The sequence below is a fragment of the Quercus lobata genome, chromosome 12 (genome assembly GCF_001633185.2).
Source record: "Quercus lobata isolate SW786 chromosome 12, ValleyOak3.0 Primary Assembly, whole genome shotgun sequence".
Taxonomy (NCBI): Eukaryota; Viridiplantae; Streptophyta; class Magnoliopsida; order Fagales; family Fagaceae; genus Quercus; species Quercus lobata.
In genome coordinates, this window is record NC_044915.1 from 43,058,862 (window position 1) to 43,083,920 (window position 25,059).

Consider the following 25,059-nt stretch of genomic DNA (forward strand, 5'->3'; position numbering starts at 1 on the left):
TTGAGTTTGACTTAAACTTCTAAATTATAAAATGTCAGATCTCAGCTTCTACTACTGTGTTACTTTTTTATGGAACTCGATTTTCATAAACTTGAGTTCTATGTAAAATGCGAACTTCATGAACTTGAGTTTCAAAACAGTAGTAAATTGTTAAATATTTCGCAAACAATAATGGATTGCTAAATATTTTAGCAAAAGATGATATTTGGCCATTTTGGCCCCTTCCCACCTTCATAACCTAGCATTCATATTCAAATCTTGAGTCTGAAGACCAAGTTCTTATAATTTCTTTTTGCTCTTCTATTATATTGTATCTAGGAAGCAAATCAATGTATTGAAAGATTGATTTATAGATCAAACAACATGGGTGCCTAATAATTCACATGTTGTTCTTGCCTAAATGCTTTAATTTCCTATTGCAATAACATTCTCTTTAGAGCTTGACAAGTGTCTATCCAGTATATACATTGTGAAGCCAATAAATGTGCTTGATAGTCAAGCTAACTTGGGAACCATGCTTTTCTTAATCCTTTTGTTTGTATTGGACTTACCCCATCTATACATTTTGTGTACTTATGCCAAGTCCAAGGACTATCAACTCCTAGACTTACTACATAATTTGTGTTGTTCTTCTCTTTGTACTCTTAATCTTTTCCTTTTAATATATAATTAGTTTTCGGTGACAATTGCTAGTTAAAAAGTTTTCATAAACATACACAAGTAATAGAGTTTGAAACTTATGGTATTTGCTTAAAACGTTATAATGTTTGACATGAAATACGAACATGAAGCGAACATGATATAATTTTTTGCGGAAGAACTTTTAGGTGTAAATGGATTCATGTCAAAATGAGTCGACATGCTTTGACAAGATTAAAAATTTGATCAATTTTGTATTGATCTATTTAACTAGCAATAGTTCCTTAATGCTTTGTTCATGTACCTTGTACCTTACTGTACCTTAACTTAAGTTTCCATTTCTATCACCATATAGAAATAAAAATTCTAATAATTCTTGCAACAACATCAAAATCATTTATAAAAAAAAAAAAAAATACAAACTATATCATAAATGATATAAAATAAGAAAAATGAAAAGTTAAATGATGCAAAAAAGAATTAATTGGACACTTGGACTATTCATGAGAAATTTAAATATTAAAATCACAATACAAAAGTAGACGAGCTAATTGAGAAATATAGCATTGTTATGGTACGATTGAGACACTGCTTGCATCACAAATTAGAAACAACTTCAAGTTACCAGAAGATAATAGAGATATGCAATGAAAATTATGCAATGAAAATCATCTTGGCAATAAACTCTAACCTCTTAAATATTTTAGATCAAATATAGAGATATGCAGTGTTGATATTCTTACAAATCTTAATATTATTTTAAGAAAATTTAATTTAATTTAATTTATTTTTTGAGAATAAGGCCGAAAATTCCATTAATGAAAAACCATATCAATTATGATTATAGAATTAAGGTGTGAAGGAACATCTTCCATTCATACCAATATTCTTGTCACATGTTTAGCATAACAAGGTTATGAGCCCCAAAGTTATCTTGTCATGGAACATATAAGAAATTAATTTGCCAAAAGACTTTGCAAAAATCTTAGCATCCTGAATCAAAAGACCAAGCGAAGCAAGACAAACCTCATATGATGTCAGGGAATTTATAATAAGCTGTGAATCTCCCCAACTATCACCTTGGTAATTCCTATAATTGTAGAGAAAACTCCAAGGCACATTTTGAATCATAGAAGCAATATTCAAACCTCTACTATCTCGGACAATGACCCCTATACCAGCCCGCTCTTCTTCCTTAAATACAATTCCATCATTTGCTCAAAAAAAAAAAAAACAAAAGCACTTCCATTAAAATTTATTTTAAAGCAATCGCATGTAGGGATTGCCACAAAACCCGAGCTCTGTTTTGAGGAAGGGAGAGGATCAGCAGATGTCCTAATCTGGTTCAACAGAAAAATAAAGAAAAACATATAAAGTTTTTTTTTTTTTTGTTTTTATATAAAAGAAAAACATATAATTATCCAAATTGCTTTGAGGCCATTTTCTCTCTATAACGATATGCAGCTAAGAACATTCAGTCATTAATCTGCCAAGAAAATATTCTAAGAACATTGAAAGCAATGGTCATCATCAATTAGACCGATAGACACTGCACATATCTTTTTATCATGAATCAATAGACTTAATTCATTATTGTTGTGTAGTCATGGACCTTCCATCATGAATGCATTCAGAATATTACAATTCGGTATCACCACAATAGGTTAGAATGTTGAAGAGATACTGTGGCATGTATAAGTTTACGTTAGTCATGTTCTCTAATAAGCTTGTCTTATATTGGGATTTGCATTCAGAAATATATAATAGTTAATTAAGAAAGCCATAATACTGGGAAGAGCAAGACATAGGTGCTGTTTCTTAAGTTTTTCTCTTAAAATTCTGCCACATAGATTTTTTCTCATGAGAAGGAAGTATATTTTTTTGTTAAGCAACCACATGACAAAATCTTAAGAGAAGAACCTAAAGAACAGCACCTAAAATACTGTACCTAAGTTTTGTCTTACAAAGAAAATGAATAGAAGTATCACAGCCTACAAAACATTCCAATACAACAAAATTTTAAACCAGATCAAATCATTCATTAATGCTATTGCCGTAGCATAAACTACAAAGTGCTTTGGGGTTAATAAACCCTGCATTGGTACCTGATTAAAGCATGAAAGAGAAGCTTAGAGGAATTAAGTAATGTTATCCGACCAAAGATTGATGCTTCTTTCCAAGAAAGGAGTTTAATATAAGATCAATTGTCATATGAGAAATTTCCACCTAAAGAATGGGCTCATTAGGGTTATTAACATATAGACCACTACTAACACTGTTTAATATTTGGACAAAGTTTAGCTACAAAATTAGTTGTAACCTTAGGCTACAAACTTACTTAATATCTTTTTATTGGATGTGAATTTTGACAAATCCACCATTGGATTACATCTTCTTCTTACATCCTCCATGCTTGCAAAATTTCAAGAAAATTAAAGATCAATAGCTATGTCATCAATAAATTTTTTAAATTACAAGTTTTTGTAATTTAAAATTATGCACAAAATATAAGCTTATAGATCATATAGTAAATGATATTCTATTAATACAAAATTTAACATGTGTATTAAGGGCGTAAAGAACATACAATTCAATGGTTAAATTTTCAAAATATGTTGTAGTATTTATCTTATTGAATGAGTTTGTAACTAAACTTTGTCAAAGATGAGGATATCAAAAATTCAAAATTATTCAAATGAATAAGCGTGCTTCTAATGGATAAAAAGAAACAGCGAAGTGCATTGATCTTATGCAAGTTGAAGGTTAGTGTAATGGTAGTACAAACTACAAAGCCTCTGTTGTTGAAGAATGGAAGCTAATTAGGTAAGACAGAAGACTTGAGAGAGAGTAATTAAGGAAAAAAAGGAACTTTCTTTCTGGCTGAATAACATAATTAAAATAAAAGCAAGTAGTCTTTAAAAAAGGCAAATAATAACTATCAACAAAACAACCAAAGAAATGACGGCAGGGAATTCCAGCTAGTAGCATACAAAGGAATGGCATTTTACCAATATCGTCATGCATGCACTTGAAAACTTCTGAAGCATCACAGTTCTTTTTGGTTAACAACAAACACCTGAAAGCCAGAACAAGAAGATCATAAGTGAAGGTTCAAAACTATTCCTAAATCCAAATCTAAATTTGTAAGCTTAATTTCCTTTCTTTCCCTACCTTTTTTCAGCTACCAAACAAACTTTAATTTAACCAAGAAAGAAAATTATTTCATACGAAGCATTTTATTATCAAATAAATTACGAAGAAGAAATTCTTTTAAAAATATCTCCAACCCAAAACACCAAAAGGAAAGAAAGGAACCTAAACTGGAGCTGAAATCTTGCAAGGGATGGAGAAAAAAAGAAAGAAAAAGAGATGATTCACCTGTTGTGTTGAGCCAAAGTACCAAGAACCACAGAGAATCCCCTTTTATCATCTGCTTCCCTCTTTCACACTCTAATCTCAAAACCCATAAACAAATACTGAGCAGGTAGAAATCCACCTGCTTGTTGCTCCTATCATTTCAATCATCCTTTGCCCTCAGCGACTCACTGTCCTTGCCTTCTCTCTCTCTCTCTCTCTCTCTCTCTCCCTCTCTCTTAAGTCTCAACGCATCCCCTGCTTGACATGTCTATACAGTCAAGACCAACACAACAAACTTACCGCCAGTTTTTTAGGCTTTCTAAGGCTGTTTTATTACACCACAAACAAAGGCCCAAACTAGACCCAAAAAAAAAAGCATAACTAGAAAAAAAAAATATATATATATATATATATATATATAAATGTGTGTGTGTGTGTGTACAGAAAGTCAATAGCACTGAAAATTTACATAGACAATTGTTTTTCCTGGGCTGAATGAGTTATTTACTCCATTTAGGTTACAACTGAGACATTATATAGCACTTACATCCATTCAAACAAACACGTAAAGCTGTACATTGAGGTCTATATACAAATAAGCCAAAGGCAAACGACCACGTCAATTAACATCAATCACTCACACATGAATCATTCTTCTTTTTTACCCTCTTTTCTATTTTCTGAGATAGAGTAAATTTGTGGTTTGGTAAGAGTACTTGCAGCACACAAATGAGAATTACTATAGTTCACAATCGAATGCTGCACATTACTGCAGTATTAAAATCTAAAGGGTGAGGGAACGGTGACTTTGTAATGAGAGTTCTCCAGGTCTTCTTCTTGGGATGGTAGATCTGGATGTAAAGTGTTCCAGCCCTCTTATGATGTTGCTTCCTTCGGGTTTCTTGTGGATCAAATGCATTCAATAGGGTCAATACATGCAATTCCCCATCCAATACAACAAAACCAAATGCTGAGTTATGAGGAGTTTTTTTTGGAACATGCGACTCCTCCTGCCAACGGTTTGAAGCCATGTCATATCTGTAATGCAGCAAAGATAAAAAGCAAATGAGTGTTCCCAAGTAGATCAAAGATGACTTTTGTTAATCACGTGGAACTAACAAAAAAGTGAAAACCATAAATGCAGGGTTCTAAACTGATCATTAACATATTAAAGGGAACAGCAATAGTTAAGGCTACCATATACCAGTCAAGTCTTCACAGTTTTGCTTTTGTTGGAGGATTACTAGCAAGTCCACAAAATCAGGTAAAGGCAAAGGCAAAGGAATAGAAGTGAGCACACCGAATGAACATGCATGGATTTGGATGTACATGGCTTATGATTTAAGAAATTGTATATTAATTACATATATAATGCTACCTTCAGCAAAATTAATCAAATAATGTAGTATGAAGTCCCATAAAATTGTGCCTCTTCTTTTCTTAGGTAATAACAAGCAAAGATTCCATTGCCATTGCATAATTTTGATTTTATTAATCAGTCAGATGCAAGACCCTAATTGATACAGTTAAAAAACTATCTTAGGCACAATGTGCCTCTTCTTTTCTTAGGTTATTACAAGCAAGATTCCATTGCCATTGCATAATTTTGATTTTATTAATCAGTCAGATGCAAGACCCTAATTGATACAGTTAAAAAACTATCTTAGGCACAATAGGCCTTATAGGTATGGAGCACAACGAAAAAGCCTGTGTTAAGAAAAGTGCATTTACACAGAACTCTTTCGAAGTCTCTCCTAACCTAGTTTTATACCATATGGAGCAGACCGTCGTGTATAGTATGGCAGTGGAATGGCGAAAAGGCTTTATAGAGGGCACCACCGCTCGTCCTAAGCACCAACCACACCCAATGTCTGCAGCAAGGAAACAGAAAGGATCTACCGCAGTAGTCCTTCCCCCACCCAGTTAAGGGCCGCATGAATCCTATAGCTTCTTTGGACAACTATTGCCGTCTTGTCTTCAAGTGTGATACAAGGAGATGACCACGTACTGTGATTATGCTTCCTGTAAGAACATCCCTTTAGTTTCTTAAAGAGTGTCACTTGAAGGCTCAATTGTCACTTATGACATTAGGAAGTGAAGGGACTCATCCATATGAGGCCCAAACTACCGTTTCTATCCTTATGCTTCATTCACCTAAAGGTAGTGAAAGCAGGTAGTGAACAAGGAATGTAACCAGGGGGTCCCCGGGGGCACACTACGCTAAGATAAAGAAATGAGTTAAAGGTAGATGTCAACGCTTAACTCCTGTAAATAGGCTTTCAAGGGAGTGAAGTGACTCATCAATATGAGGCACGAACACTCTCACATGGACAAGCGACAGAAAGCAAGCCAGTATAGAGTTAAGAGCTTCACTCCTTAACCAAACTATCAGTAAACTAAGGAGCTCAACTGCTCTCAATCCCCCTGAGGGGGACTTAGGGGGGATAACCTATGTTTTAAAAACTGGGTTAAACCGGAAATTTTGAAAAAAAAAGGTTCGGTTCCCGGTTCAGTTTTTAAAACCATGGGGGTAACAATCCATACTATGAGTTATGAGCTAGTAGTACTAGTCTAACAATAGCTGTAATAGGAATACCAATGATAGGAATAGCTATAGGGCTTTAATGGAACTCACTTTAAGGAATACTACTACTATGGAGCTTCTTGTATTAACTACCCCTTTATGGTAAGGTAACTCAGAAATGACATTTATCTCTTTGGCAACTCATAAAGCTTGGATTCCTATATTCAAGAGAAACTAAGTTCATGGCATCAGGATGTCAATTTAACATTAGATTTAAATTAAAGCCACTTTAAAACTTTAATAGCAACTTAAGCAACAGTTATGAGAATAGTTCACTTTCTACCATCCAGAGAGTGGGATAGTGAGTGAGAACATGCACATGTACTCGTGCACATGCACGAACAAGAGAGAGAGAGTGAGAGAGAGAGAGAGAGAGAGAGAGAGAGCTATTGTTTTGCATTTTTATATAGATACTTGATGGAGGACCATGACACCAACCATTGAAGACATATAAAAAGCGTCCTAAGACTTTTAATTAGTTTTAAGTGTTAGGGGTATTTTAGTAATTTTATGTTTTCTGGAATGGGCTGTGCTATTAGTCCATTGGGTTTTATTTAAGTTTAGTTATTTAATTTGGGTTTAGTATTAAAGCCCAAGGAGTCCAAGTCCAAATCTTATTAGGTTTAGTCTTCTATTTAAAGAGTTGTGTTTTCTATTGAGGTACAGATTAATAATATTTTCAGACTCTAGAGCTATAAGCATGCTACAGTTTGTGTGATGCAGACTACTCCTAGGGGTGATGCCAAGAAACCCTAGGAGTGATTCTTAGGAATTTATCTTTTATTTACTATTCACAGCACTGTTCACAGCAACCAAAATCTTGATTTCACCTTTGTTTCATTCCTAAAGCCCTGTTAAACCCTGTTCCCCTTGTCCTACATCAATACTCCTCTCTAAAACAAAATGATTCAATTCTCACAAACTTCAAAAGTTGTTTGCATTTTCAACACAAATCTTGATTATCACCATTTTAAAATAAAATAAAAATTTTTCAAAAATAAATAAATAAACAGAAGAAACAATAGTAGATTAATGCTAAACAAAAGCACCTTTACAACTCCAAATTTCAAATTCTTTTTGCTTCTTCCATATTTTTACAAAACCAAAGGTAGTAATGATAACCTCATCACCACATGTACCTTAGTGTACGGTACAAGTATGTGATGAATGTGAATATATGGTTAAGAGCATATAATATAAGCCACCATCCAATTTCCCAATATTTTACATAAATTTAACATGCTCACTCGCAAGCCCAAAGATTCTAGCACATATAAGAGAAAAGGAACAGATAAGGATTTATGGCAATCTGTTCCAATACATCAGTTTCTATCAACAATTCGAAGATCCAATCCAGTATCAAAATGATGGCAGAAGCGAGGAGGGGGTAAAGAAAAAAGGTACACCCAAAATAGTCCATTTCACTATGTTATGTAAAGAAATTGGTCTTCTGAGAAATTATTCAAAAATGTGCTCTGTGCGTTCTCAATTACGTGGACTGGAGTATTTATTTAATTAAAATATATTTTCATTTGAACTCAAATAATCAATATATTTTAGGTGGGAGTGAATGATATAGACCAGAAAAAGAGGGGAATGAAATCATTAGAACAGTAGCTCTCCCTAACCAGTCTCCTCATCCTTGGAACACCCCAGAGTCCAGACTCCAGAGGGACTTCAAGACGCAAAGCATGAACTACTCCAACCAGAGAAGCATTCCAGCAGCAGAAACTCTCTAATTAAATCCATATAAATCATACTTCACCTTTCTACACTCTTCACTCACACATATTTAAAAGCCAATTCAAGCAAAAGGAAATAATCGCTAACAAGCTAGTATATGTATGTATATCAAACCGTGTTCACACCAGAACACAGTTTACAAACACTAAAACTCAGCAACACAAAAGTGAAAAATCAATATAATTACCACACATATTTAAGCAAACGCGCCACAGCCAAATTTACAAATGAGAAACAAAAACAGAAAATGCAATTGAAAGACTTAACTATAAATAAAAACTGTATTGGAAAAAGAACCTGAAAATATGGTTGCCGTCGAGCATAAAGACCCCGGGATGACCCGATCTCTCGTGATCCTCGACAACCACAATCTTGCCAACCCTGACTTTCTCCCCTTGTTCCCACATATCCCCAACCTCTCTCCAGTTCCCACACCCAGTGCTGTTGTTGAACTGCATGACCACAGCGTCCCTGCAATACTCATCCACGGGGAACACCCCACCTATCGTCCTCTCCTCCCCGTACCCTCCCATCACCCAAAATCCGCTCTTTTCTTCTTTCTCCACAAAGAACCCCACGCACCCGGCTCGCATACCAGGCAAACGCTCCAATTCCACCCACTCGTTCTTCCCGATATCGTATCGCTCCACCGAATTCATTCTAGTCCCAGCCGCACTGAATACCGTGTGGCGGGACCCGCCTCCGGCCACCAAGATGTGGTTGTTGGATCCAGCAGCGCAGGCGAAACTCCCCCGCGCGTGTATCATAGGGGCGAGGGATTCCCAAGAATGGGTGGTGAAATCGAAGCGGAAGGTGGAGGAGGAAGGGGAAGGGCGATCGATGGGGAAGGATCGGGTGTCGAAGAGGGACCCACCGAGGACGTAGAGGTGGGCTCCAATGGAGAGGGAGGTGAAGTTGCAAAGGCCGTAGGTGTGGGGGTTTGGGGGTGTGGTTGGAAGTGGGGCCCAGGCCAGGTTGTCCCTGTCGAAGAGGAAAGGGGACTCCAGTGATGGGTCTTGAGGGAAGATGCAGAGGAGGTGGGACTGGGAACAAAGTTCTCGGAGTCGAAGTCGGCGGAGGGTTTTCGATGAGAGGAAGAGGCGCCACGATTTGCAGGTGGCCTTCAGCCGCGCCTGGTGGGAGTAAGGGATCAACGACAGGATCAGCGCCGCCACATCCTTTGGGAGGCCAGGAATTAGGGTTAAGCTTTCAACGATTTCGACTTCTTCAACTACTGAAGAAGAAGCAGAAGAAAATGGAGGAGGTTCTGGTTCAGTCATTTCATTTCAACAACAGAACAAAACAACGCTAGCGTGATAACACGATGAATCTGGATTTTAGCTTAACTATTCTATTTATTTATTCGTTTCCACTTTCTCAACGCCTTTTGCGTGCCAACAGTGCAGGATTTTTAATACTTACACGTGGCATTTTCATGTGGAGGCTTGAGGAATAAGCTCTATGGTTGTTTTGGAGTTGAAATAAGGTAGATGGAAAATTTTAGAAAGAAAATGGGAAGAAAATTTTTTGAATGTATTTGGTTAGATGGGGAGGAAGGAAAATAAATGGTGGAGTTTAAGGCTCTGCTTGGGAGTTTATAAGAGAATGGAATGGAATGGAATGAGATGGTCATAAGGGAATGAAATGAATAGGAATGGTAATGAGTCGGGTTCGGGCCGGGTTTTTGCATACCCGGACCCGACCCGCGGGCCAAGACCCACGACCCGAACTGGCCCGATTATTTATTGGTTTTTTTTTTTTTTTTTTTTTTGGGGGGCTCAGACCCGCCCCATCGGGCCTCGTTTAGCCGCTTGGGCCCAAATCTGGCCTAACTAATTTTTTATTATTATTTTAAGCCCATTAAGATTTTTTGCCAGATTCAAGCATTATTGGGCAGCCAATTCAAGCCCATTAAGATTTTTTAGTATTAAGATTTTTGGCATGTGGAGCACGTTATATGACAGCCAAATCAATCCAAATTATATGTAGCCAAATCAATCTAAATAATAGGTTAATCATAAATCAATAAATTATCTATTAATTATACATCTATAAATCAATATATCATAACTAAAATCACCAGTTAAACATAAAAATAAAATAAATCCAACAAGTCCAAGAACTAAGTATCACAAGTCCAACAAGTTCAAGAAATTAAAAAGTTACAAAACAAATCCCACAAGTCTAAGAAACTAAAAAGGCTAAGAAATTACAAAATGTCTTATCCTCCACAAACCAACAAATTAAAAAGGCTAAGAAATTACAAAAGGCTAAAAAGGCTTAGAATAATTACAAACCAACAAATTAATCCAACAAGTCTAAGAAATTAAAAAGGCTACTAAATTAATACAAAATGTCTAATCATCCACAATTGTAACACAACTCCCATCCTCTTCATTAGGCTCCCCATTATCAAGAATTGATTGAAATGTACAATCTCCAGATATAGTTGAAGAACCTACAAAAACAATGAATTAAAAAATGGAATAAATTTCATCAAATTGTAACTAGCAAATATACAAATACAATTTTGATTTTATAAATAGAAATTAGACAATTGCTAACCGTTGATTTCACTCTATAACTAATTCTGAGCACACATCATTGCCTCTATAGTCTTGGGATATAGCCTACTCCGGTGTGGGCTTAAAAGTCTCCCACTAGTGCTAAAGGCAGATCCTGAATCAACAATTGTGATAGGAATGGCTAAAATATCTCTTGAAATCCTTTGTAAAGTAGGATACTTGAGACCATTACTTTTCCACCATCCCAAAATATCAAAATCTTCACTCCTCTTCAACACTCCCTCATCAATGAAATGATCAAATTCCATTCTAGCACTTCCATGTTTCTTTGAACTATTGTTCACAAATAAATCAAAAGATGACATTGCCCCACTCAACCTAAACTTCATTTGTGCCACAGGGCTTGAAGTACTTGTAGGAATATGAGAATTTCCTTCATTATCTACAGGGGACTCATCTATATCTTCATACTCATCAAACAAATCGTAACAAAGATTCTTAATTTTTTCAATCTTCAAATCAGTATTATCACCATAAATGTTAGGATAATAAAACTCTAATAACTTCATCTTATATCTTGGATCTAAGATGGCAGCAATAGCCATAACAACACTAATATTAGCCCAATAAGAATTAAATTTAGCAAGCATGCTTTTTGCCGTCGTACTTATCATCTCATTTGAAGACAAACTCCATTCATTTAATGCAATTTTCAACTCACACACCAAAGTAAAATACATATTAGTTGTGAGGTACTTACGACTAGAGAAAAACTCAGTTGCACTATGAAACAACTCCAACCTCCCACAAATATCTTTGGCTAACTCCCAATAATAATCATATGGTAAACAAGTATAAGATATTTCACGTTTAGCCAAATGTAAGAAAACATCTTTATAAATCAATGCAGTAGAAAGCATTAAGTAAGTTGAATTCCAACGAGTTTTACAATCTAAGACTAACTCTTTGGTGCATTGAACACGCAATTGACGTGCATTTTCTTCAAATTTATGCCTCCTTTTTGGTGATCCAGTCCAATAAATCACATTATCACGAATCCTTTCAATACCATCACCAATAAAAGACAACCCATCTTGAACAATCAAATTCAAAATATGTGCAGCACACCTCATATGCAACATAGACCTACCCAACATAAGAGAATTAGTATCAAGCTTATTCAAGAGAAGTCTTATCATGGCATCATTAGTACTACAATTATCAACAGTTATTATGAACAACTTCCTATCAATGTTCCACTCTAAAAAACAATCAACAAGGACTTCAGCAAGGCCATCTTTCATGTGTGGAGAAGGAACACAAACAAACATAGAAAAATAATATAAATAATTATAATATAACTTAATAAACATTCTACATGTAAAATCTTTAACATTCAATTTATAGATAAAAAATTACCTTAAAACCCGACTTTGTAACATCCAAGTATGATCAATAAAATGAGCAGTAATGATCATAAACCCTCTCTTTTTGTTACTTGAAGTCCACATATCAGTTGTAATTGCCATCCTACTTCCATTCTTGTCCGTCATCTTTAAAGATTTCTCCCTCTCATTATCATAGATTTTAAGAATGTCACTCTTCAAAGTATTTCTTGTGACAAGTTTAAACATAGGTTGAAGATTAGTCACAAATTCTTTAAACCCAATATGGTCAACTATTGAAAGGGGATATTCATGTAGGATGACCATACGAGCAAGCTTATTCCTTACTCTAACTTGATCAAATTGGTAAGTATTCAAACTCCATCCACCTTATTTTGTTGTTTAATTAAGACTTGTTGTCACATATCCCTTATATCTTGAAACTTCATCCGTGAACATCTTGCTAAATGATTACGTAAATGAGTTGTACCTTGACTAGACTCACCCAAGTAAAGTTTGTTACAATGATGGCATTGGGCTTTAACTTTTCCATCAACTTTCTTCCATGTAAAATGGTATTAAACATCTGGGGTAGTCTTTCCTTTTTTACTTGTATCCAAGCCCTCATTTGTAGGCTCTTGCTCTCCCTTTGTCCCTTCTTGTTCCTCTACCTCTAAGTCTTCTCCCACTAAGTCCACCATCAGGGATTTCAGATTCCTAATTGGTTCAGAAGTTTGGGAGTTAGAATCAAAACAAATTATCACAAATTTATTATTACACATACTTATTGATTAATAGGCACAAATTCATAATTACACAGATTCACAAATTCTATCAATGCAATCATAATTAAGCATGATTAACTACAAATTCAAACACTTACTCGTTGTTTAATGGTGATCTTGAGGGTGAGCTGCCAGGCGACAATGGTGAGGGTGATCGTGAAAATGGCGAAGGAGACCGCATAGTTGGCAAGAGACAACATCCAATTCTCAAGGGAGAGCCACTTGGCGAGGAAGAACCAGATTTGTTTATGTCTGTGTTTGTCTTCCATCTCTGTTTTAGGATCTGCATTCCCAACAAACACAAAAAAAAAAAAAAAAAAAAAAAAAACAATTTCTTTCATTAAACAAACTATGCAGAAATGAGGGAAAGAACAGGGGAATAGATAGCTTTGAGACTTGAATCAGGTGAAAGATATGTGTACAAAAATTCACTACCATATGCATTAAGAAACAGGTATATACTCTGTTGTTTCCTTGAAGATTATATGCATTAAGAAACAGGTATATACTCTGTTCCACGTTTATTTGCATGCACCTCACACTCTCAATTTTTCCTAAAGGAATCATTTTTCCTAAAAGAAATAAATTTTAAATACCATAAAACATGCAAAAGCATTAATATTGAACTAATAAACAAATAAAAAAAATAACATATTAAGCCTACAAAATTATAAACCAAACTGAAACATCAAAGAAGACCCAAAAAAGAAACTTCAACATAGTCCTTAACTGAACCCTAGGATAACAAGAATCAATCTTAAATTTACTCAACACAGAAAAAGCAAGCAAACTCAAACCAGTAAGGGAAATTTTTTTTTTTACAAAAACACCGTTAATTACAGAGTTACCCAAACACATAATATATAACGAAAATGCTAACACAATAACCCCAAATAGACATGCAAGCAAGAACATTAATAATATTGTACATTCACAACAACATATTACCTAAAAAAGCTAAAACAAATAGCTTTTCAAAGCCCAAGTCTTGGAGATTCCATAGTAAACTCTGCAAGCAAAACCCAAAATAGAGCAAATAAGCGCAGATCGAACCCATAAACCACAAAATAAACCTTTTTAAAAAAAACCCATTATTTTTCAAAGGACACAAACATAAGACCACAACAATATTATTGCAACCAAGATCAAAAAATAGAAAAAAAAAATTTTTAATTTCTTTCAGAAAACAAAAAAGTCTGAGCTAAACGAAACTTTCTGTCATTGAAACTTTCTTATCAAGCCTAAAAAAAATACTTTTTTATTTATTTATAATTTGAAGAAGAAAATGAAAAAATCACAACAAGGAAGATTCTTTCCAGAAGCAGAAACCGAGAAAATAGTCATAGATCGAGCTCATACAAAGGAAATACCCAAAAAGCTCAAACCAAACAAAGTTTTAAACACAAAAAAAAAAAAAAAAAAAAAAAAAAAAAAAAAAAGAAGGAAAATGAAAGAAGAAGATGGTGAGAGCACAAACCGGATGGGTTTTCCCAGGATATCAGAACAGAGCAAAATGAGGGAGTGTCGGAGTGAGTGAGTGTTGGTCGAAGTGAGGGAGTGAGGGGACTGAGCTGAGGGAGGGGAATGTCGAACTGAGTTGAGGGAGGGTCGGACTAAGCTGAAGGAGGGGAGTGTCGGATGGACTGAGCTGAGGGAGGGGAGTGTAGGACTGAGCTAAGGAAATGAGGTTGAAGAAATGAGGGATTACTAGATTAGGGTTAGATTATAGGTATTATATATATATAGGATATTTTTGTAATTTAGGGTAATGGGTTTTTAAATGGGGCTGGTTTCGGGCCGGGTCTCGGGTTTTTTTTATAAAACCTGGACCCGACCCGGACCCGCTTCGGGTTTTTTTTTTTAAACCCATACCCGACCCTATTCCTAATTGGACCGGGTAAAACTCGGCCCATTAGGGTTAGGCCGAGCTGGATACCCGCAGGTCAGGAAAAAATTGCCATCCCTAGGAATGGAATTGATTGTATTTAAGTAAAGGAAAGGAATAGAAAAGAATAGAATGTAATGGAATTAAGTACCCTTGATTAGATGTTTTAAAATAAAGGAATGAAAATGAATGAAAATGAATAGAATTTAAGTAATCCTGTTTGGGAGCAACATAGAGAGAATGGAATGGAATCATTTTATGACAGTATTACTATTAGACCACTATTTTAAAATAAATGGTTGAATATATAGGGCTATTTTGGGAGTTTTAATAAAAAAATCATTAAATCTAATTTCATTCCCTCTCATTCCTCCTAATTTCTGGGGGAATAAATTTTGAGGTTTTAAAGGAATAGAGATGAATGAGTGTTCCGTTCTACCCATTCCATTCCCTCTCACTTAAACTCCCAAATAAGGGAATGAACTTTCCATTCCCTCCATTAAAACTCCCAAACAAGAGAAGGGAAGAATATTCTAAAATTATTCTTTTTATTCATTCCCATTCCATTTCATTCCCTCCTCCCAAGTGGAGCAGGCTCTGCTTGGGAGTTCATAAGGGAAGGGAATAGAATGAAATGAAATAGAATGATCATAAGAGAATGGAAAGGAATGGAATAGAATATAATGTATTTAAGTAAGGGAAATGAATGAAAAAGAATTGAATATAATAGAATTAAGTAACCTTGATTGGATGTTTTAAAATAAATGAATAGAAATGAATGAAAATAAATGGAATGTAAGTAATCTTGTTTGGGAGCAACATGAAGGGAATGTAATGGAATCATTTTATGATAATATTACTATTAGACCCCTATTTTAAAATAAAGAATTGAATATACAGGGGTATTTTGGGAGTTTTAGTAAAAAAATCATTAAATCTAATTTCATTCCCTCTCATTTCTCCTAATTTCAGGAGGAATGAAAATTTGAGGTTTTAAGAGAGTAGAGAGAAATGAGTGTTCCCTCCTACCCATTCCATTCCCTCCTACTTAAACTCCCAAACAAGGGAATGGGTTTTCCATCCCTCCATTAAAAATCCCAAACAAGGGAAGGGAAGAATATTCTCAAATGATTCTTTTCATTCCTTTCCTTTCCATTCCCTTCTCCTATGCGGAGCCTAAGTGTTTTCTCTATAAAATGAAGATAAAACTGAAAAGAGAAAATGAAGCTGCTTAATGGACAAAAATACCCATATTTAGATCTTATCTTTTTTTTTTTTTGCTAGGCACATTGCCTTTTTTTTTTTTTTTTTTTTTTTCTTCCTTTGCACGTTGTTTTTTTTTTTGTTAGCTAGACATGATTTTTTTGGGACATAATTTTTATTTTTTAATAAATTGGGTGATTGCTTTTTTTTTTTTTTTTTTTTTTTTTGCTTTTCACTTTTTTTTATTTTTTATATTTTGATTAAACATCATTGTAAGGACTCAGTTTGTAAAAACCACAAAATGATATTGGGTTCGCACGTAAAAAAGGCCCAAACAATATAATTTGTAGAGCGTGGGTTTGAAAGGCTAGGCCTTGGTCACCGAACGGTGGTTAGACATAGTGTTCATACAAATTTGAACCGTGTTCGCTCGAGAAGTCTTTTTCCTTGATACGGTCTAGGAGACTCTGGTGCTTAACCTTTTTTCCCAGCATTTCTTCTGAACTGCTTACTTCCCCTTTTATATTAACCTGTACCCCTTATCTAACGACCACATGTAGGTTTGACTTTCCAGGACTGATACTTGTCCCATCAGCCCATACCCAAAGTGGTTGGGGGTGGTTGTAAAAATTGAAAAACATGGTTCAGTCAGGTGCAGAGTATTCAATGGTAGTAATGGCAGCTTTCCCTTTGTCCTTGGTCGCCATACTGTCCAGCGGTCCTTTCTCTATCAGCATAGATATTTTAGGTTTTTCCCAAAACTGTTCATATACCGTTCTTACCCTTTCTTTCAGGAGGGCCTCGGGGATGCCGATGACAGAATCATCATCGGCTATGTCTCAGGATAACTTGGACTTTTATTATACGTCCTCGGCTATATCCCTCCTCGGCTCGGGTCTTGGGCCCAATGTAAAAATGGGTCAGGGTCACAAATTATTGGGCCCCACAATCATTTTTTAACAAGGGTGTATAAGTTAAATTTATATAAACTCATTTTTTTTTCCATCTTTTCACTTTTCCACTCCCAATCAAACAAAAAGAAGAGAAATTAAAATATTTTCTATCCTCTCATTTTTCCATCCTCTCACCATTTTCTATCCTCCCATTTTTCCACCCTTCCAACCAAACGGACCATAAGTGCTAAGCCAATCCCATTTTTCACTAAACTAGGAGAGTTTGGTAATGTTGTTCTAGTAACGTTGTTTGTATTTTTTTGAAAATATGTGTGAGTAAAAAAATATGTAAAAATACGTGTAATGTTATTTAAATATTGAAAATCGTTGTTTAAAATACCTTATCAAATGCCCCTTGTATTGCCCAAAACTTCTTTAATTTTTTTTTTCCTTTATTCAATTGGAAATTAAAATATAATGTAAATGATTATTATTTTCACTATTTTTGTTTTTTTTATCATAGTTATTTTCTTCAGTTTAAAGCCCTAAGTTTTACATGGTTTTAATCATAAACTTATACTAGTTTGTATGCCTGGGTCTTGCATGGGTTTATATGTGGTTCACCATCCATGTTAAAGTCAATATAATAAACATGTACAAATTACTAAAATTTTTTTTTAAAAAGAATAAAGAATGCAAAAATACTATAAAAAAAATTTCAACTCCGCCAAGAACATATCGGGTATTAATAACCACAAACTTCTTCAGTTCACTTAATAGTTTCTATTTTATTATCTAAAAAGTTATTTTATCTATTATATCATATCACTTTACAATACACCCAGCATACCATACTCTATTTTCACATATAACCCAATAAAATAAAATTCACTATTCCAGAAAATAATATATTTCATCTCTTTCTCTTCTCCCCATCTCTCTGTTCTCTTCTCCAATTGTCTCTCTTCCCCTTTATCTGTCTCTCTCAACCACCCAACACCTAAAAAAAAAAAAAAAAACCAACTCATCCACCAACCACCTAAATGCATACTCAAATCAACCCATCTACTACCCAACATCCAAACCCATATCATCCCAACCACCACTAACACCACAACAAACACAGTCAGCACCACCATGGCACCACCAAAACCCATTAAATCTAAATCCACCACCAAATCCAAATCCAAACCCAAAACTGCACCACAACCACCACCCAGCAACCAACAAATCGATGGAGACCGAATTAAAACCCTCAACCATCTTTGCTTCTAATCCCTATTGATCTTTGCTACTTCTCTATTGTTGCCTTAGAGGCCTAACACCAAGATTAAAGGGGGAGAGAGAGAGAGAGAGAGAGAGAGAGACTCAAGGATAAGGATGAGGAGAAAGGACAGAGAAAAAGAGAAAAGATACCAACGATTGAGAAGAGATAGAGGCCAGATAAAGAAAATAAAAGCAATTAAAAACATAAATACAACTTGCTATAGTAATTTGTAGATATACAATTTTACTATAGCATGTGGGTAAATTTTTTAGAAATAGACACCCAAGTAAAGCGTGTTTTTTTTTGTGTGTGGTTTGATGCTATAAAATAGCAAATTGGGAGTTTTAGAACTCCCAATGCTAATGCTCTTATGTCTAGTCTGTTTGCCATCCACACCTCTGTCATGTATGGGTAGTAAAATAGTGCATGAGTTATAGACTTCAATTCTTTATTGCATATCTCTCAAGGGATGTTAGCCAAAACATTCCACAAACTTAAATAGAGTTCTGCCCTACATGTTACTTCATTGCTCATTTATATTTTTGTTTCTCTAAAGGTAACTTCCAATATACAAAAAGACATGCAATTTAATTTCGTAGTTATTGTACTTAATAATAGGCAATAATAGAAAATATTATAAAATCCAAAGGTCTACTAATAAGTGTATAACTATATCTCTATAATAATATTCTATTATTTACTAAGAAACATATTATTAGATGAGTGGAGAAAAAAGAAAAAGAAGAAGCACTAACCTTTGAATGTTTGCATGTTTAAAGAGCTATTTTAGGAGTAATTTACTTATGGTATTAGACAATCAACCCATAATTATGGTATTATACTTTTAATAATGTGCATTATATTAGGAGTATTTTTTTTTTTTTTTTTTTTATCAATTGATCATTAATTCTCTATAATTATTGTGGCTTTTGTTTTTTTTCTTGTATATCCCACTTAAATAAGCTATTTATTTTCCACATCTGTCCTTTTTTTTTAGGGAGTTGCAATAGTATTGTATTTAGGACTTGAAATATTTTCTCATTATGGTGGATTTTATTGTGTATTGATTGGAAATTCAAGACACACCTCTCTCTACCAACCACCAATCACCAACTCTCCCTTTCTTCAAATCTTTTTCTTGTTCTTCCACAAACGCCTCACTCCACTGCCGCCACAACCAACGAATCCAAGTTCGGCTTCTTTCGAAAACCAATTCTACGTTGTTGGTCTGTGGAAAGGAAATAGTGTGTTTTTTCATTACTAAGTGTTTTCAGGGTTTGATGTGGGAGTAATGATTTTTGAAAGTTGAGATTTAGGTTTATGATATGAAATTTTCTTGAAATCCTATTCTCTAGGCAGTGGAAAATTCAAAGTTGTTGAAGAAAAGTGTGTAGAGAAAAAAAGTGACTTGTCTATGGTGATGATGGTATTTGATTTTTGTTCCATTAGGAAAAGTGTGGAGAGAAAAAAGTTTCTATGTTCAATAAAGGTTGTATTCAGTAAATATTTGGGGTTGCTAAATATTTTAGATTTTTGTTGAAATTCTTGAATGAGTTTAAGGAAGGGAAGCTCCTTCATAGAACTATAGAGGCATTTTAATCAAATGTGAACTAATCAGAAGGAGAATCTCTTATGATTAGTTAATGTGTCATGTGCCACAACATGTATAGATTTTTAAAACAATCGATACAGTTAGAAAATAATTGGTTTCCATTAACATTAATTTGGGAGCTTATTAATTTATTTTATCAAACTTTATCTGATAAGAAATGACTTGGTTGATTGTTATCTACTAAGAATGCTAGAACTATTATTATTTTATCAAACTTGCTTGCTTGTTTATTTCTCTCAACTGGAGCCATAATCTCTTAGACAAAGTAAAAAACTAGAGCTATAAGACAACACAAAAATATGTGACAACGAACAATAAAACTTTTGATGACCTATGCATAGCAAGGATCAAGGAAGAAGATGAAAAGTTGAGGCCAGAGAAAAAATAAACCAAAAACAAAGGTAGTTGAAGAGAGTTGAGAGAAAAAAGGTGACGGGGGCATTTTATTTTGTTGCCAATATGATATTTGGGAAGCCAAGATTGAGACTTGACTTTAGGCTTGGAATATGGCCCAAAGGCAATCGATGAAGTGCGAAAAGTCCATTTTTGCTCAAAGTTTGGGTTGCATCCAACAAAGATTATAATAAGGCCCCAAAAATACCTCTTGCAAAGATAATCTAACACAAAGGATGGCCCACCACAATAAGTACTTAAATAATAATCTAGCAATAAACACGAGAAATGTCCAACGATAGATGTCTAGAAAATTAATAAATGTATTCACATAGTAAAAATTATGCATTTCCTCCATAGTCAGTTAATATAAAAGTGGGGCCATTATAACAAGTACACAAGAGGAAAATGGTCCAGCAGTGAATATGACAGACCTCTAACGGTAACATCTTATTAGTCAATAAATGTGTTTACATGATAAAAATCATATATTTTTCTCATTATTATTAAGTCAACATTAGGGAAAACTTCCATAGGAGACATTATGGCCTTCATTATAATAGCAAAAAACAAGGATTAAAGGCTTCATAATTACAAGTAAATGATGAAAAATTAGGATGTAATGAAGGGAGAGAAAGGGTGTCCATCTAGTGCAACAAATGTTTGAATAAGATCTTTATGTGCCATATCATGCCCATAATGATGAATATATGTGTATTGTAAATGATGAGAATGGCTTATAGAAATCATGAGTGAATATATGGAAATATGAAGAGAGGTGAAGGGGTGTTTAGCCATTTTCGGGTATGGTGTAAAGAGGGGCTATTTATGACTTTTTTAAGGTGCTGAGATTTTCTAAGGAGATGGAATGGGATGTTTATGGGTAAGCATACATGGGTATTTATGGATCAAAAGCTTATGTATGAACTAAATAACTGATTTATAAGTTGAAAATAGCATGATGGTTGAGGAATTTTGTGAGGAGATCTTGTCCCTTTGATGAGTTTATGGTAGTTCCTTTTATAGTGAAGCTTAAGAGATTGATTAGCAAAATTTAGAAGGGACCAGGTCAGACAATAGCAAATCTCAGAATATCTCCTCTGAGATTTGGCCAAAAATGGTGAGACTTGCTTTTAGAGTGTTTTGCTTATTTGGGTAATGTAGCTAGAGGTGGAGATGCTCCTAATCTAGGCATTAAATGTTGGGATTTGGAGATTAATTTCATCCAATAGGATTAGAGCAAGTATGAGGACTAGAGATCTTACTTGCTATAACTAGGATCAGAGTTCAAGAGGGTTGGTTGACACTCCAAGCCAGGTGTCAACCATTGATACCTCTGCTAGACACTCCCTTATGCCATCCAAACCACTTTTTCCTAAATTTCCCCTTTTGGGATTCATGGGCTTGGTTCATGAATCAATTACATACGTTTTTAGTAATACAATAAACTATTTAGTTAAGGATTTCATGAGCTTGGAGGTCTTGTTATGGCTTCCCTGAGTTGTGACCAAAACTTAGAGAAGAAGGGTATTTATTGCCCATTAGCTTTTAGGTGTCAGCCCAGCCTTTGGTACTATTCACGTCAGGGTCGGTAGTGGCAGAGAGGTTGATGGGACAGGTGGCCAACTCCTAATTTGGTTTAGGAGCATGGTTACTTCTTGAGATGATCTCCAGCGGAAGACGAAACTAAAGGGAGTTCTCTGACTTAGTGGTTCTCTCAATTTGGGTCTATCTTTTTGCTTTCTTATTGTGAGCCCTACAAAATGAACAAAACTACCATATATTGCCATGGATTTTTATTCCACATGGGCTTTAGCTTTAATAAATATTTATGATAGGTTTTGGGTATTAATTTCTATGGGATTTAAATATCAGTTTGTATAGTTTCTCATAATTTTTGCCATAGATTATTTTGTAAATGATATTTTCTTTGGGACTTTTAAATAGTAACCTTAATTGTTTCTTGTGAATAATATTTACCATGGGTTTTAATAGAGGCAATATCCATGTGTTACAAATAAAATATGGTAACAACCACTATAATAGAATAATGTGATATTCTCATGAGTTTTTTTTTTTTTTTTTTTTTTTTTTTTTTTTTTAATTTTTATAGATAATCCTAATGGGCTTGTAAGATGAATAATTATCATGAGTTTTGGAAATAAATATTTATGAATGTTGTGATATAAGATAAATAGTGATCATGGGTTCTTATTATGTAAATTTAATGAGTTTATGATATAGTATGAATTAAATAAATGTTATAGGTCTAAAATAAATAATCATAACTTTCCATGGTCTTTTATATTAGTAACACAAATTCATAATTCTCCATGGGCTTGATATATATATGTTTGCCATGGGTTTTGAGAATAGATAATTGTTATAGATTTCATTAGTTTGTAATATTATAGTAATAGATTTAAGAACTTAAAGCATTGATCATCATTAGACTTTAAGTGAAATAATTATGATATAGTATTTTGCCAAGTATTAATAACCTTGGGCTTTTGATAAAATAGTGTCAAGTAGTTAGCTTAGATTTTTTAATAGCGCCAATATAAATTAGGCTTTTGATAGTGCCAATGTGAATTGGGCTTTTAATATTGTCAATGAGAATTGGGCTTTTGATGTTGCCAATGTAAATTAGGTTTTTGATGTTGCCAATGTGAATTAGGTTTTTGATGTTGCCAATATAAATTGGGCTTTTGATATTACCAATGAGAATTGGGCTTTTGATAAATAAATTGCCATGGGTTTTGATTATGGATTTGAATTCCATTAATAAAATTTCCTTGCCATGGACTTGAATCATGGACTTTTGAAATATTGTCAAGCATAAGTAGTCTTGGGCTTTAAAAAGAATGGGATGTGTGCATTGGGCTTAGCTAGATAATGATAATGAAATTGGATAAGATATGAGTTTTTTGGGCTTTTTGTGATGGTTTATATCGTGGCCCAATTTAGATAACGAGATATGAAATATTTGTGGGCCAATGAGATGAGAAATATTCATAGAGGCCCAAAATAATTTATGGCTGATATTTTAGTTTTTTTTTTTTTGAATAAATAAATGTGATTAAATAGGATTGGGGCACGTGACATGAGTGAAAAAATTGTACCTTAACAAAAGGTTAATCGTGTGAGGTAGAACTAAGGGAGCCACGTGAGATTTACTTCAACTGCATTAATGTTAATGTCAAAATGGCACATTATCTCACTTAATAAAAGAAGCCAAATGCCACGTTTTTATTAGTGAAGTATGAAATAGAGAACAATTTGTGAGACAGAAAATTTGGACTTTTGTTGAATAGGGTGATGAATTGATAGAATTCAATTCTGAAAATTGATTTGGTTTGAAAATGTTTCTTCAACATTGCTTGATGAAATTTTTCTTTATATATGTAAATAGTAAGTTAGGGTTATTCTCCTATACACCCAAGTAATAGCAGCATATGTTTGTGCACGGAACCACACTTATTAGACATAATAATAACAAAGTTTATCAATCAGGAGAGGAGTTTCATAGGACGATCAATTGTACTATCCAAACTCTTATTGTACCTAATGGCAATGGGCAAGTCAAATCCTCGACATAAGGAAGACTGGAGACCTTTCCAAGACCCATTTAAAAAATTAGTTCTCTTAAACATTTATGCGTTATTTGTAAGGGTGAAGAATTGATAGAATTTAGTTCTAAAAATAGACTCGATTTGAAAGTGGCCTCTTTAACATCGCGTGATGAATCTTTTTTTATCCAATCATTCAAAAAAACATATATTCAAATAACAAGTTAAGGTCATTCTCTTATTCGTAAGTGATAATAGCATATTTTTGGGCACATAATCACTCTTGTTTGACATAAAATAACAAATTTTATCAATCAGTGGAGGAGATTCATTGACAAGGTGATCGATTCTACTATCTAAAGTCTTATTATACCTAATGACAAGGGGCAAGTCAGATATTTTAAATAAGGTGGAGTGTAGACTTTTCCAAGACCTGATTTGGATTTAAGGGTTACGAGGTTTAAGAGATATTGTATTTAGAGGTTTGAGATTTAGGAGTGTCGATGCCCCCCCCCCCCCCCCCCCCCCCCCAACCCCCTTTTTTTTTTTTTTTTTGACGTAGACACATGTTTTTTGTTGGAGGGGTGACTTTGCTAGACCCAGATTTATTTTTAGGAGTTCAATTTAGAACTCGACATTGGACCGCATAAACTAATGGCTTTCAGTGCATTTTTAAGCCTACAAATGGACAAAGCCCAAAGTCTAAGAATCGTGATAATAGTTGAAATAAATAAATAAAATGTTTAGCATAATAGCTTGGATTAAATGATGAGTTGAACATCATTATTATTATTATTATTATTATTATTATTATTATATATATATTTATATATATTAAATGATGTCCAATATTAGAGAATATTTAATTGAATGTCATATGTCCAACAATGGGATAAGTCCAAAATAGTCCATATCCAGCTGTGGTTCATGGTTCATGTTCAATATAATACGGTATGTCCAGCAATGGGTTATGTCCAAATAATGTACGTCAAATAGTTTACGTCAAGCTATGGTTTATGTCCAAATAATATATGTCTAGCAGTGATTTATGTCTAGCGGTAGTTTATGTCCAGTGGTGGTTTTTGTCCGAATAATATATGTCTAGTGGTGGTTTATATCCAAATAATATATATCCAGCAGTGATTCATGTCCAAAATTGTATATGTTCAGCAGTGGTTTATGTCCAAATAATATATGTCTGGTAGAGAGATGGATTTAA

General features: G+C 34.2%; 2 protein-coding genes and 1 long non-coding RNA gene across 3 annotated transcripts; all 3 read right to left on the reverse strand.

The window, feature by feature from the left end:
- Positions 1-3,358: 3,358 nt before the first annotated feature.
- Positions 3,359-4,380, reverse strand: LOC115971447. The gene is made up of 2 exons (XR_004087319.1): positions 4,018-4,380; positions 3,359-3,715 (listed from the first exon to the last, which is right to left on the reverse strand). It is a non-coding gene; the product is annotated as an uncharacterized LOC115971447 (long non-coding RNA).
- Positions 4,381-4,458: 78 nt separating this feature from the next.
- Positions 4,459-9,729, reverse strand: LOC115971446 (F-box/kelch-repeat protein OR23). Its single transcript, XM_031091370.1, has 2 exons — positions 8,621-9,729; positions 4,459-5,034 (listed from the first exon to the last, which is right to left on the reverse strand). The coding sequence occupies exons 1-2, from the start codon at positions 9,601-9,603 to the stop codon at positions 4,743-4,745; spliced, it is 1,275 nt and encodes a 424-aa protein (XP_030947230.1). The 5' UTR covers positions 9,604-9,729; the 3' UTR covers positions 4,459-4,742.
- Positions 9,730-10,680: 951 nt separating this feature from the next.
- LOC115970696 (zinc finger BED domain-containing protein RICESLEEPER 1-like) lies at positions 10,681-12,152 on the reverse strand. Its single transcript, XM_031090284.1, has 2 exons — positions 10,922-12,152; positions 10,681-10,781 (listed from the first exon to the last, which is right to left on the reverse strand). Exons 1-2 carry the CDS (start codon positions 12,150-12,152, stop codon positions 10,681-10,683), a joined length of 1,332 nt encoding a protein of 443 aa, XP_030946144.1.
- Positions 12,153-25,059: the final 12,907 nt, after the last annotated feature.

Bases quoted from the DNA above. Each gene is read 5' to 3' on its own strand.
- LOC115971446 (XM_031091370.1), bottom strand. From the start codon at position 9,603: ATGACTGAACCAGAACCTCCTCCATTTTCTTCTGCTTCTTCTTCAGTA. The intron at 5,035-8,620 runs GTTCTTTTTCCA...GCTGCATTACAG, and splicing joins GACGGCAACCATATTTTCAG to ATATGACATGGCTTCAAACC.
- LOC115970696 (XM_031090284.1), bottom strand. From the start codon at position 12,152: ATGAAAGATGGCCTTGCTGAAGTCCTTGTTGATTGTTTTTTAGAGTGG. The intron at 10,782-10,921 runs GTGCTCAGAATT...TTGTTTTTGTAG, and splicing joins GACTATAGAGGCAATGATGT to GTTCTTCAACTATATCTGGA.